This window comes from Phalaenopsis equestris, unplaced genomic scaffold, assembly GCF_001263595.1.
Source record: "Phalaenopsis equestris unplaced genomic scaffold, ASM126359v1 Scaffold000803, whole genome shotgun sequence".
Taxonomy (NCBI): Eukaryota; Viridiplantae; Streptophyta; class Magnoliopsida; order Asparagales; family Orchidaceae; genus Phalaenopsis; species Phalaenopsis equestris.
Window position 1 is genome coordinate 206,880 of NW_018165243.1, and position 14,602 is coordinate 221,481.

The 14,602-nt window shown below is 36.4% G+C and overlaps 2 protein-coding genes across 2 annotated transcripts in view; one reads left to right on the forward strand and one right to left on the reverse strand.

Moving 5' to 3' along the window:
• The first annotated feature begins 852 nt into the window (after window positions 1-852).
• On the forward strand, window positions 853-7,398 carry LOC110031360. The gene is made up of 3 exons (XM_020734525.1): window positions 853-2,490; window positions 6,399-6,648; window positions 7,024-7,398. The coding sequence occupies exons 1-3, from the start codon at window positions 1,211-1,213 to the stop codon at window positions 7,198-7,200; spliced, it is 1,707 nt and encodes a 568-aa protein (XP_020590184.1). The 5' UTR covers window positions 853-1,210; the 3' UTR covers window positions 7,201-7,398.
• A 6,512-nt stretch (window positions 7,399-13,910) lies between these two features.
• LOC110031349 (tyrosine/DOPA decarboxylase 2-like) overlaps window positions 13,911-14,602 on the reverse strand; it is a 14,207-nt gene continuing 13,515 nt past the window's right edge. The window contains 3 exon segments of the mRNA XM_020734513.1: window positions 13,911-14,172; window positions 14,174-14,343; window positions 14,435-14,602. The exon segment at window positions 14,435-14,602 is cut by the window's right edge and continues 4 nt beyond it. Coding sequence (XP_020590172.1) covers window positions 13,911-14,172; window positions 14,174-14,343; window positions 14,435-14,602 — 600 coding nt within the window.

Sequence of the window (14,602 nt, forward strand, 5' to 3'; positions counted from 1 at the left end):
TAAGTTTTCTAAGTCATTCCAAAATTTATCTTTAGAGCCTGTATCTAAACCTACTTGAGGAGCATAAACACTTATAATATTAAAAATAGTATATATTATTAAAAATCTTAGCATTAATGATAATCTTAAGGGTTATAATTCTATCACAAACTCTATTAATTTTTACAACATTATCTTTCAAACTCTTATCAATAATTACAACCACACCATTTCTAGTGTTTCAACCCTTTTAGTTTCTTAAATACATAAGATATTAATTTCCTATGAATCATAATATCAACTAATTCTATTAATTTACCATTGAGAGTACCTATATTCCAAGATCCTATCATAATATTAGTTTCATTAGTTTCATGGACTAACTACTTTACCGACATTCGTCCGTAATACGATAACCCTTGCTTATTTGACACTACACTCGGACGCCGATGTAGCGGCCCTTGCACACTTTTCACTGTATTCAGACTATACAGCGCATCGCTTTCAGGGGACGCTCTAACACTTACACAATGATAAAAAAGATTCATGTCATAAATTTTTTCTACAAATTTTACACTAATTATCGACTACTTAACTCAACTCTCTACTTTTCAAATCCGGGCTTCTGGTTGTCGACTACCTAATGCAACTCTCCACTTTTCAAATTCGGGCTTGAGACCGGATATTAATTATTCTATAATTATTTATTAATGTAAGTTTTGAATGAATATTTGGAGGGGCGGTCAAAATGTTATTTATATAGAGCGCGTTCCGATGTCTCTTTTGCTCGCTCCTCGGTGACGTCCACCCGCAATCTGCTCCACCCTCTCGTCATCTTCTTCTTTTGCCACTTGAACCACCACAAGGTCCACAACTCCCGGTTTCTCCCAAACACCCTCACCCTCTCTGCCTAAAAGCCTCGCTTATGCTTCTCCCTCCCCATCCTTTTTTCGCCCAAAACTATCGCCTTAGTGACAGAACCCTCGTGATACAGTCGCCATTAGAGCTAACTGAGAAGGCAACGACGGGGATCGCGGCGTACACAGATTTAAAACCCCCATCTTTCTCCTCTTTCCGCCCCGCTTCTACTCGAAATGATGGACGAAGATAGCCGGATTTACTAAATCCGCCAATTCACGGGATTTAAATCCATTACCAGACTGTCGGAGCCCTCGACCCGTCCAACCCTGGGATAATCTTCTTCGGGAGAAAGACGCTGATCCCAAAAAAAATGGTCCGAGAAGGCTCTTCGGACGACGAGGACGATAACCAGGCTCTCGTCCCCCAGCACGAGGTGAAACCTCTCTCGCCGCACCACAACCACCGCCAATTCGCCGCATTAGGGATCGCCGACGACCTTGCAGTCCGGATCGGCCGTCGGGTTCGCTCTCGTCGATGGCAGTGGTATCTCCTCGCAATTTGCCTTCCCCTTGTTCTCATACTCGTCTTCTTCTCCCTCGATATCGGCCGCATCTTCCGTGGCGTCACTATTATTCGTGCGGACTCTCCTGGGGACAGTATGCGGGAGGCCGAGCTTCGGGCACTCTCCCTCCTTCGCAATCAGCAGCTAGGGCTTATGCATCTGTGGAATCGTACCATTACTTCCCCTCCAAGTAATAGTTCAAGCCCTGCACCTGTTAAAGACGATTTGCCTAGCATTCCAGTTTCGGCCTCATTGGAGGAGTTTAGATCCGCACTGCTGGAGCAGATCAAGCTTAACAATCAGATCCAGGCAACATTACTAGCTGCTCACAGTGGCAGAAATGGCTCACTTAATTCCATGGATGACAATGTGGACGCCTATTTTTCTGGCGCTAGGGCTGATGTTTGTAGGAAGGTAGATCGATCCGCAGAAAGGAGGACGATCGAGTGGAAGCCAAAGAAAGACCGCTTTTTGTTTGCAATATGTATGTCAGGTCAGATCTCCAACCATTTGATATGCTTGGAGAAGCATATGTTCTTTGCTGCACTTCTTGGTCGAGTTCTTGTCTTCCCAAGCCATAAAGTGGACTATGACTACAGCCAAATTTTGGACATTAATCACATAAACCAGTGTTTAGGTAGGGAAGTTGTCCTCTCTTATGATGATTTTGTGATGAAGATGAAGAATAAGTTGAAGATCGATAGGCTCATGTGTTACATTGCAAACCCTCCATGTTATCTTGATGAAGAACACATCAAGAGATTGAAGAATTTGGGGATTTCTCTGGGCAAGATTGAGGCTGCATGGCCTGAAGATGCGGAGTTAAAGGTGCAAAAGAAGAGGACTGTAGCAGATATTATGCCTAAATTCTCTTCTAATGATGAAGTGATTGCAATAGGGGACATGTTTTATGCTGATGTGGAACAGGAGTGGGTTATGCAATCCGGTGGTCCTATTGATCATAAATGTAAGGTTCTAATTCAACCAAATCGGCTGATCCTCCTCACTGCACAGCGGTTTGTGCAGACATTCTTGGGAAGCAATTTTATAGCATTACATTTTCGAAGGCACGGGTTTTTGAAGTTCTGGTAATTGCTTAAACTTGGATCATGCTTCTTCAAATTTAGTTTTTAAAACTTATGAACTACATATCAATCATCCTATCTTCCCAGGTTGCTGAATAAAATCTGTGACAGTTTAATCTATAGAAATTTCATACTTAGTTTTTACTGGGTTATCTAGTTTATTTGTTAGGTCAGTGTCTAATTTTTATGTTATAATTTACAATGGTGTTGGAAATTGTAATTCAAACATATATTTGATGTAATGAACTAAGAGATATTTATTAAATGGTTATTATTATGCTTAATGATCAAATGCAAACTGGAACTCTCATGCATTCCTTTAAGATGATTGCTTGATTGGGCGGTGAACTTTTGATGTTTGCCGGCATTGAATCGATCAACTTTATGGTAGTGATTGCTGATCCTTTGATCCCATGCTTATCTTCTACCAGCAGAAGATATGACTTAGAGTTTAGAAAATCAGTTAAATTTAGTTACAGTACAAAACATGACTCCTGTAATTATTCAAACATATTCGGACATCTAAATATTTTAGAAACTTATTCATAGTTGTTTTAGGGCATTTACATGCATTGCACTCAATTCTTATGGATTTACATATCCCACACCAAAACATTCATTGTTACACCCGTAGCAGCCACTTCTTTCCTATCACAACAAAAATTTCACTAATTATACTTTTTAATGGTCAAATCCACCTTTTCTTTTACCACATAAAGTGCTATGTCTGTAAATATGAAAGTTTAGGTGTGAGATACGTGAATCAATAAGAATTGAATGCTACGTAGGTAAATTTCCCTTTTTTCTATCAGATTTTTTTTTTCTTATAAATCCTCTTTGTACTAAATAGGACACGATGGAGAAAAAGGATTCATGTAGCCGCCCCACATTGTGGGATTAAGGCTTTGTTGTTGTTGTATAAATCCTCTTTGTAGCTCTAAAAAAATTGCTATAATTTGATTTGAACATCAGGCAATAGCTTTTTATGTTTTGTTCTTGGTGATATTGTTTTGACTTGTTTTCCTGCTAGGTAGTGGAATCATTACTTGCATTTATGTTGAACTCATCTGACAATTGATGTTCTAAAATTTCCAGCCATTGGCCTTGTGTTGAATGTTTTTCTTATAGTTGTTATCTTCTACACTATGTTACGATATGGATCATTTGATAAACTGTGATTTTAAGTCCTCGCCATACATAAGATTGTCTAGAACAGCCATTGTACCATAGTTGGAAGTGCAAAGAGTGAATGAAATTAGGAGAACCTGAAACCGGAAGCCGTTTCATTGAATAAAAAATAACAACTTTGTCATGAATATTTTATTTTAATTGTATTGGCATAAATAACGTATGAGATGGTTTCATCTTTTGAATACAGCCTTGTAAATTAATATTCAAATCCTGCATGAGGAGGTAGCTTTCTGTATATGTATTTCAACAAAATCTAGGATGCTGAAGATGGAGTCAAAACTCATAACAAATTTTTGTTTGGAAGTGGTACGCTTACTTTAGGACAAAACTTGATTTGTGATGTTTGATTTAAGAAATCAGAGATATTGGATTATGCCTATTGATCAAGGGTGGTTGAATTATGAATGGTAGAACTTTATTTTTTAATATTCACCTAACTATACGCAGTTGATTTTATGAATTTTTATTTTTTTATTTGTTCTTTTTCTATGTTTAATAAGGTTTTAAGCATGTTATGTTTACCAAGACTTCTCAGAACAGAGACTTAAATTCTTGGAAAAAATAAAACTCTTAGAAATCACATTCCATAACAGTTTATTGGTTACGTCACCTTGGAGAACTTCGTTTCCTACCTCATTGAAGCATGAATAGTTGGAAACACAGCATGACTAGTGAAACACACAAAAACAAGCCCAAAAGTTGTAGGCAGTCCACCCAAATTAAGGACTCACCCCTTCATTTGAAATTCAGTTTCAGTCACTCCAATCCAAAGCAAAGAACACATCAAATCATTGTTACCACCACCCCTCCGGTTGAGATTGAAGCAAGACCATCTAAATTCTTGATACCATGTTGTTGACAAAACAATCAGCACAGAGATTATAAAAGAGAGTACTGTTTTCCTTTGACCGTGTGACAGAAGCTGGAACTCTAAATTGGGGAATAGATTATTAAATTCATCACCCTCCAGTATCAAAAAGCTAACTGCAACGGGATAAAACTCTATATACATGAAAATGGCGACAATAATTCTTCATTTATAAAATGTCTGAATAGCTTCTGATGTGTGGGTCGGCGTCCATGCAATGCTGGACGAGTAGACCGGTGTAGAAGCATACTATGGCAACCAAGATGAAAGGAGCAAGGCTTATCCATCCTCTTTCTCAGGGCACATATGGTACTGACAGCATAACAATTCTTGATGGAACAAAGAACGGGGCAAAGAAAACTATTTGAAACAGTTTAATTGATTAAAAATTTTGACATGCATGAATAAATGATTGGAACTGTTAATTTCATGTAATTTTTTTCGCTCGTTGTATGTATATTTTGTTTTGATTGCACATACAAAATTGGAAATTTGTCCTCTTTGGACCCCCCTTCCCTTGATGGTGAGAAGTAATGACACATGATTATAGAAAAGATCACCTATAACCTCCTACCCCTTTTTAATATAGCCAACACTATCTACAAATCAACCATATGACAGCACATTCATTAAGTGAAGATGATAGAAAATAAGTTTTAAATGTCCTTAGTGTAGCACAAAATACTTTTAAATTTTATGTTTTATTTGGATATGCCACATCAAATGCCAAATAAGGCATTTAGCTTCAGGTTGGAATTTCTTTTTAAAAAATCTAATGTTCATATATGAATCAACAACATTTTCAATTATAATAATCAAATACTTGCAGATGAGTTGACATACATCGCTCTGTTTTTGTGGTCTTTATTATGAGTGCCATATTCTAATTCATACAACCTATATAATCACACCTTATAGGATCGTTGCTTTGATAGGTTGATTTCACTTTCCTTTTTTTTATTCAATTATGCTCTTCCTAGTTACATAGCTGTATAAAAAATATATGTTTCTAACATAAGCCTAAGAGTGTGACCATATTTTTGTTTGTATTTACAGGTATGCATCAGCTTAATGGGTGTATTCTCTTTATATTTTTATCTATACCTACACAAGTGCTTGTACTTGCTAAAACACACATTCAAACATGCAGAAGTGCACACTGGAATTGACCGCTTTTGCACACAAGTACAACCATATTCCAAATTAGAACAGTTGCTATATCCTTTTCTATGCCATATCTCATATCATTGAATTATTTTTTTATAAACTGTTTTCTGCATGTAGTGCTGACAGGACAATGTGTACATTGCCTTGCTAGTGACTCACTATTATGAGTTGCTGTTAACAATGATACTTTTTAAAATTTCATCTGATAGCGTGATTTTCATTAAAATTGTGGTTTTATTCTTTTGATATTTTCAAAATTTAACCATCCAAGAGCTGAAGATCTAACCCAATGGAAGAAGAGAATAGAAATGATCTCAGGGTTAGGGAAAGCTAAATCATATTTTTGTGAGGTGCTAAGGTTAATTCCTGCAGGATAAATTCATTAATTGCTTATTCACCAGTTTCAACTACCTAAATTAACTAGGCAAAGGGCGTGAGTGAGATTTTAAGGCTGCTTTCGTGGGGTTGGAAAACCAGAAAAATTTTAAGGGATATGGTTCAGGTGATTTACTTTGATTTTTATGAAGATGTTTAATAAGCCATCTTTGCTAAAAAATTTAAAAACTATCACGTTATGTATGCTCCATTTCGTTTTCTCCATAATTGCAGGACTCTTTCTGTGAAAATATTAATTCATTTAAAGTTTCCCACTCACTATTTGTTTTGCATTTTTGCATGACTTCAGCAATGTGAAAAAGGAAAGTTGCTTCTATCCCATTCCCCAGGCTGCTAAGTGTATCCTCAGAGTAGTCGAGCGAGCCAACGCTCCCGTGATTTATTTGTCCACAGATGCTGCCGAAAGCGAAACAGACCTTCTGCAATCACTGGTTGTTTTGGACAGTAAGCCAATTCCTTTAGTCAAGCAACCGAGCCACACTAGTGTCGAGAAATGGGATGCCTTGCTGTACAGAAACCATATCGGCGGAGACCCCCAGGTTAGTTCCCTCCGATTACAATCCTCATTTATAGCAGTGATTTGAAAGTAATGCGAAAAATTTTCATGCATAGCACACAATTTTTATGTATTTATATCTCACACCTAAACTTTCATATTTACACATTCATATATTACTTTGGTGCTTTAAACTTACGCATGAAAAGGTGGATGCCATTTTTAAAAACTGGTAATAGGTATGTTATTGATGCGATATTAAATATTTGAGTGCAGTGTGTGTAAATATGAAAGTTTAGGTCTGCTATACGCAAATACATAAGAATTGTGTGATATGTATGCAAATGCCCCCAAATAATAATTTAAAGCTAGTTTAAAGCTATTAATTGTGTTCATCTTTTTGTTTCGCTTCCTTAAGGTTGAGGCCATGCTGGATAAGACGATCTCGGCTATGTCGACTGTATTCATAGGCGCCTCCGGATCAACATTTACTGAAGATATTCTACGACTAAGACGAGGATGGGGAGTTGCGTCGCAGTGTGATGAATATCTTTGCAACGACGAGCTTCCGAATTTTATTGCTGAGACTGAATGAGAACTATGGAGCTGACAATCACCTCTCTTCATAAACTTTAGGCCCTCACTTTATGTACTTTAACTTTCTTTATTTGGCTCCGTATATTTTTCCATGTAAATTGATGTGTGCAAGGGTGTGCAGCGTGTGCTCTTTACTTGTGCTTAGAGGACATGGTATATTCATTATTTTTTATAGAGTGCCATTCATCCAATTTAGCATTTTGGGCGTGATTTTCAGTCTTAGATCTGAAAGAGATGGAAGTTGTAGAAAAAGGTTGATTGTTCTACTTTGAACGGCCATTTACCTACAAACTACACAATTCTTAAGTATTTTCATATCTACGTCCCAAACATTCTTAATATTTGCTTGTATCCCACTCAAATATTTAACATCACATCAACATAACACCGCCAATGCCTTTTTAAAAGTGAAATACTCTTTTTTTTGCATAAATTTTATGGCATCAAGTGTTTTACTTGTAAATATCAAACATTGGGTGTTAGATATGTAAATACATAAGATTTGTGTGGTATGTATGTAAATTTCCCTACTTTGAAAGTGTAGTTTCAGATTACTGTACCACTGCAGAATTAGTAGAACTCAATTATAAGCTTTTACGGAGTAAAGATTTTTGAGAGAAAAATAACTTTTCATTATCAGCTTTCAAAATTAACGTGCTGTTTGGTTGGCTGTCTTAGTAGTGTGCTGTAAATCAAATACCTCAATTTTAAAATATTCATGCTTGGTATACTGTAAACTATATTCATTATGAATTTTCAGGGTACTTAAAATTTACCGCAATCTTGCTTTCGCGTGTAAATTAAGGCTCTGTTTGGGGCGACTTTTCTCACGCGGCGCGACAACAAATCGCGAAAACTTACTGTTTGGCTCCCGGCTTCGCGGCAGAAGGTCGTCAAAGCGGGCGGAAAGCGGGCCGCCGGATCAACCCCGCAGCCCCAGCTTTCGCCTGCTAAATATTTGTGATTGCCGCCTCTGCCCTAGCATTCTTTTTCCCGTGATGCCTCGCCCCTCGCCTTCGACCTCTCGCCTCTCGCCTTCGACCAGGACCGCGCCCTTTCCTCTCGCCTTCGACTAGCCCTCTCGCATCTTGCCTTCGACCAGGGAATCGATCTTTTCTCGCCTTCTCTTGTTTTCTTAAGGTAATCGATGAAAATATGGAGTTCATTGCGATCTCCTCTCATTTGTTTTGCGATCACTTGTTTTCTCGATCTCTTGCAGTGCAAGCCTCTCAAGATAAAAATCTGCAGATTTGATTTCCATCATTGGAGGGGCTTTTCATTTATTTTCTGCTATTTTTTTTTCTGCTGTGCAAAATGGATGTAGAATGCAAATTTGATCTCCAACCTGAAATATATCACTCTGAATAGTTGCTTGTATTGTAAATTCCAATTGAATGAAAAGTTTTAACAGATTTGTTCCGTAGGCTTCCAACTCCCTTGTCTGATTTCCATTCATTAACAGTTTTGACCCAATTCAAGAATAAATCTGTGAGTTTTATTTTCTCAAATAATTTTGCAGTGCAAGCCTCTCTAGCATCCTTCACATTTTTTAGAAAATGTATTTTTAATTTGTGCATCTCGCTCATATTTTCCAACTCCCCAATCCTATAAACATTCTCAAATAGTTTTGTCGTGCAAGCCTCTCTGATCAATCCCTAACATTAATTTTACTCTTGCGTTTCATGACTTTGTTCTGTTATAGTAATAACATGGATAATAAGCGATGTTGCTACACCCGCATTGTGAGAAAAAGACACGAAAATAATATTTTGTGATCTTTGTATCAAAGAGATTGAACAGGGAAATCGGTCTACGACCCATTTCAATAAAGAAGGGTGACAAAATATTATAAAAATTTTCAAGGAATGTACAGGCAGGGAATACGACATATTACAAAAGAAGAACAAGTGATACCAAATGAAGAAGGAATGGAAAATTTGGAAGGAGTTGAAAAGGGGTTCTACCGATCTTGGTTGGGATCCAGTGGAGCGAACAGTTGATGCACCTGAGAAATGGTGGGCTGACAGACTTGCGGTGATCTTTGTTTGTAAACTTCTTTATTTTGTAACTTTCTATTTTTTTCTAATTGGGTGTCTATCAATTTCTGTGTTAGTGGTGCCTGCTGCAAAAAAGTTTAAGCTTTCTGGAATTGAGCCTGAATTGGAGGAGAAACTAGACCGCATGTTTGGGGGAGTGGTTGCAACAGGTAACTATGCATGTAGCCCAAGCGAGACAGGATTCGCTGACAATGCCGTGAATTTGGGAACCCCTGGAGGTTCAGTTGATTTCCTTGACGTCCCCAGCCCAGATTATAACGAATATGAAACTATTTCCCGTTCCAAACGTCTGAGGGTTGTTGATAAAAAAAATCAGGTGCTTCTTCCCTCAGAAACGACTATCCAAGGCGGTTTTTTGTTTCAAAGCAGAATGTCAGGCTTCTCATTCAAGCACTATCGTGGAGGCACTTGAAATCCTAAGTGCAACAGCCGAAATTTATGCAGATGAAGAGTTGTATATGTTCGCAACAGAATTGCTACAGGCCCTGATTCGTAGGTCCATAGAAATTTCTTTGTGCAGATGTCTGTCACCCGCAGAGTGGCATATATTCAGCGTTTTTATAATCATTTGAACAATTGATATTTTTTATATTTTTCATCACTAGAACATTTACACTGCATCATCTATTTTTTTCTTTCTAGAGTTACCCTTGTGAACTCTCTTGTACCTCCGTGATATGCCTCCCTATAATTTTTCGAAGCACGTACAGATAGTCTTTGCTACAATGGCTTTTCATAATTACATAAGAAGACATCATTCCCGTAGCGATATCAACTTCCATTTAGCGGAAGAGGATGAAGAAATTGTGCCTTCGGAAGCATTTGAATACCAGCTAGGTCAGTCTTTCACAGAAGAAGAGATCGAGGCTTCCATTGCCTTCACTGTAGATGGGGAAAGATGGGGAAGCACTGTAGATGGGGAAGGTGCAAGCGAGTGACAGAGCTGAGGGAACGAATTACTGATGAGATAATATGTCTATGAATGAAGAATTTGAGAATTTATTAGTTGAATATTATTAAAAATATTGCTACACTGATTTTTATTCAACTTCATATTTATCTATTCAACTTCATATTTATTTTTTATTCAACTTCATATTTATCTATTCCGTTGTTTTCTTTTTTTTAGTTTTAGACCTGGGAACTATATGAAAACCATTGAGCTACTTTTTTTGATACTGCGATATCTTGCAGTATTTTTTTAGCACCAATGATAATGCTGAAAGTAGTTAGTTGAAAGTAGTTAGGTTTCTAGCATAAGATCTTTATGCATGAGTTCACATTTCTCACACCTAAATGTAAGAAATATTTTGTGATTAAATTTACATATATAGCACAAAATTCCCAAGGTTTACATAAATAACATAAAAATCTTATATATTTACATATGTTTTTGATGTTACAACGGGCCAAGAAAGATTTGAAGATCAAATATATTTACATATGTTTCCAACCAATGTTTCCTGGTTGTAAATAGTTTTAAGTTCATGAATTTGCATTTATAAAAAAGTTAATTTTACTACTGCTTTCTATTTCCTGTTAGTAAACAGTTTTAACTACATGGTTTTGTTTTATAATAAAGTTGATTCCCAAGCTTTACATACATAGCACAGAATTCTTATATATTTACATATGTTTTAGAGCACATAATTCTAATATATTTTAGAGCACAAAATTCTTATATAAAGTTAATTTTACTGCTGCTTTATTTTACATACCACACAATATTTAAGTTCAGAATTCTTGTTCCGTTGAATTCAAATCTGATTTGAATGGTGTAAATATAATAAGCAAAGTTTAGCTTAAAATTTGATTTGAGTGGTGTCTTTTACAGCATTCTTTTTGTTTAAAATCTGATTAGAATGATGATTTTTATGTTTAAATTGGAGGGGTTAAAAGAGAAATGAATTTTTGAATATCCTAAATTTGTGATGAAGCAGAATCACTTATATTCTACATTTTTTATGTTGTTTTGGGCTGCTACTACTAGGTTGAGCAGTCATAAGATGAACCATACCAGTAAGTTGAAAATTATGGGTTTTATCTTGTACTTTGACAGTTGAGTGAGATTGTGAGAAATGATTGAGTATTGGTGCTAGGTTTGTAAATGTTTAGCTATTTTAAACATCATCATAAATCATTGTATTGTAGTCTGCTCTTCAAAATTATCATTTTAATATATATAATTAATGTTAAGATCAGAATATTCTGGAATTAATATCAGTTTTAATTAAACAAAAAAATTTTATTTAATTTTTTTGTTCATGCGCTATAGCAGCATTAGGGGAAAGTAGAAAGACAAGCATCAATTATTATGTGGTGATGTGCTTTAAGAAAATTATATATAACGTTATATAATTATTCATATTTATATACATATAAAGATATATAAAACATGTATCATTAATTGTCCCATCTCATAAGCCCCTTCCTGTGAGCTACAGTAAGACCAAAACATAGAGCAGTTTGGGGAAAGTGAAGAAAAAGATTATATGACATTCAGAGTGTATTTATAATCAGTGTTATGAAATCACCCTATTTTAAATATCCCTATGCAGGAATAATTCCATAACACTTTAATGAACAAGGGTGCATGTATTGTAATTATCAATGTTTGTAGTGCTATATTTATAAGTTGCCCTAGCTGTACTCAATTATTTTTGTTATATGGAGCTGAAACATGATCATTTGCAAACATACCACTGCATTTACATACATACCGCTACTGATACATGCCCTTGGATCCCGATATGAAGCTGAGGTTTTTCTATTATTAGTATGTTCTAGGAATTTTGATTCTTAACTAGCGTTGATTTTTCTTTGTGGCAGTTAGAAGTTTGGTGAGTAGGATTCTCACAAAGTTCTGACTGATTTATTAATGGTACTGACATGAAGGTTTGTCCCAAGTAGATGAGATGGATGCTTTGATATCCAAGCCTTGTTCTTCTCCACGTATATCAGTTTGCTGGCATTGAATTTTCCACAACTTGACAATTTTAATTTAATTTTATAGTTAAGCTTAATTTTTTGTTGAATTGTAATGGAATTTGTCACAGTTTTGGGCTACCAAACAATATTTTGTATTCTTCTGAATTTTGATTATTTTATTTGTGATGTTATGTAAAGAAAGTTTGTTTTGATTGTTTTTGTTATTTTTGCTATGTTTTTTTTTAATGAAACGTAAAAATTGTGTGGTATGCATGTAAATTTCTCTAAATATATTTGAGGGAGGAGCTTAGATGAGTTGAGTTAAAGGGCAACTTTAGACTTCTTTTAGAAGTGAGGATATATGAACTTTTTGTTCTGTTTAGAAATGAATTTATGTTTCAGAAGTTTAAAAAATATAGTTGTTACAGTCTTCTTTTAAACAGTTTTAACAAACAGGGGCAACATGTTCATTTCTTCAGAAATAGCTGTCCCACAACTGTTTTCACACAGCTACACCAAACAGACAGTCAGTTTCCTCGCATCAGCTTCCTGGGCAGCGCAGCTGTAGCTGAAAAGCTGGGAAGCTGCAACTGCGCCAAATAGAGCCTAAGTCCACTCAAATTGAAAAGGAAGTACACCGCATTCCCTTCACTCTCGCTCCCACGAAATCCTTTTTCGGACAACTCTTTGGCTGAGATGAATCCATCTCATCCTCGTTGAAATCTTTGAACACTTATCCACGTTTATGCCTAGGACATTAACATGAATATTTTTTTTGATACTGCATCGAAGGTTGCCCTAACCTAAAAATGCTTTTAGCATACTTGATATCTGAACGAGACGTATGATGACTATCCTACCACAGTCGTGCCTGGAAATTTATGCGAAGAATCTCTTGAGACTACAGTGAAGGTCCCCCGGTATAGAAATTATTTTGATAGATTTTGTGTCTGAATAAGATGCGGGAAAATTACGCTACCACAATCATGCCTTAGACTGCGCTCACATCAAAGAGCACAAAGAAATGATCTTCAAGAGGTGTAAAGGAGGTTTTTTTTTTCCAGTTGGATGATGTGTATCATTAAAAATTGAAGCACATACTCGATGTCTCATAGTTGATGACAGTGCCAATGGGGAATTTGTTCCCCTAGACAGTGCTAAATTGATGCATGCCTAAAGGTTCACAGTAATAGAGAAATGAATTATAGTCTTAACGTTGAATGAAAATCCAACAAAACTCAGGTAATTATAGAGAATTAAGTAGGAGAAGATACCTTGATTTTTTATGTGGAAAAACATAGGAAGGGGAAAACCCAAGCTGTCTAACCTAGTTGAAATATTCCATTTACACGAGTTCACTCTTCTCTTGAATTAGAATTCAAAGATAGAGTTACAAATATGATCATTATAAATGTACAACAACAGTTCATCAATAATAGTCGTAGTTTGGCTAAATGAATATAGTTATCAGTGATAACAAGCTGTAGAACCATAGTTGATTACAATGAAGACAGTAGTCTGCTACGAATATTGTAGACGATGAATGTAGTACCAACTTGCGATATAAGTCATAATTGATTTGAAAATCTATTAATAATCCATCATTAATAATATTGAATCTTTTTTTTAATTTTTTTTTAATTTGATTTTATTTGAAATTATTATTTCTCTTTAATGATAAGTGAGCTGTCTCATAACATAACTTGAATTTGTAGAATGATCTTTAAACTTGGAGTGTTTTGAGATTATAACCACCCAAGTCCTTTGTCATCATTAACAACTCACTGGCCTTCTCCTGAATGAACCTCCATGTCTCCTCCACATGCCGTTTCTCCGTCAACGTGGTGCCAACCGCAAAACGCAGCACAAATTGCCCGCCAACAACCGCATGGGTCATGAATGCCCGCCCACTTTCGTTCACCGAATCAAGCAACCTCCTGTTCATCTCCCAACATTTCCTCCCCCCATCCTCATCAATATCTTTTAGCCACACCAAATCGCCTGATGACTCCCCAAAGCTTTATTGCACGAAACCTACGACTCAGTGCGATCTGCCAATCTTTGTAGTCGATCACACCGCCATCTTCGCTTGCACTGTTTGTCAATATATCCGACTTGATCGATAACGAGTCTACGAGTTTCGCGGCACATCTTACCTGAGATTGACATTAAAGCATTCACTTGATTTAACTTAATCTTCATCATATTCAAATTGATCCCAACAAATGCATTAATTATAAAACTCACCCAAAGGCAACAACAGTCCATGTTCGCGAGCAGCCATTTATGCGGATTGAAGCTAAAGGAATCAGCCGTCTCCAGTCCATCAAAGAACCGCCGGAACTCAGGGCAAATCCCAGCGCTCCCCGCACACGCCGCGTCCACGTGAAACCGCGCCCCGAACTCCCTCGCAAC

Bases quoted from the DNA above. Each gene is read 5' to 3' on its own strand.
- LOC110031360 (XM_020734525.1), top strand. From the start codon at position 1,211: ATGGTCCGAGAAGGCTCTTCGGACGACGAGGACGATAACCAGGCTCTC. The intron at 2,491-6,398 runs GTAATTGCTTAA...GCATGACTTCAG, and splicing joins CACGGGTTTTTGAAGTTCTG to CAATGTGAAAAAGGAAAGTT. The intron at 6,649-7,023 runs GTTAGTTCCCTC...CGCTTCCTTAAG, and splicing joins ATATCGGCGGAGACCCCCAG to GTTGAGGCCATGCTGGATAA.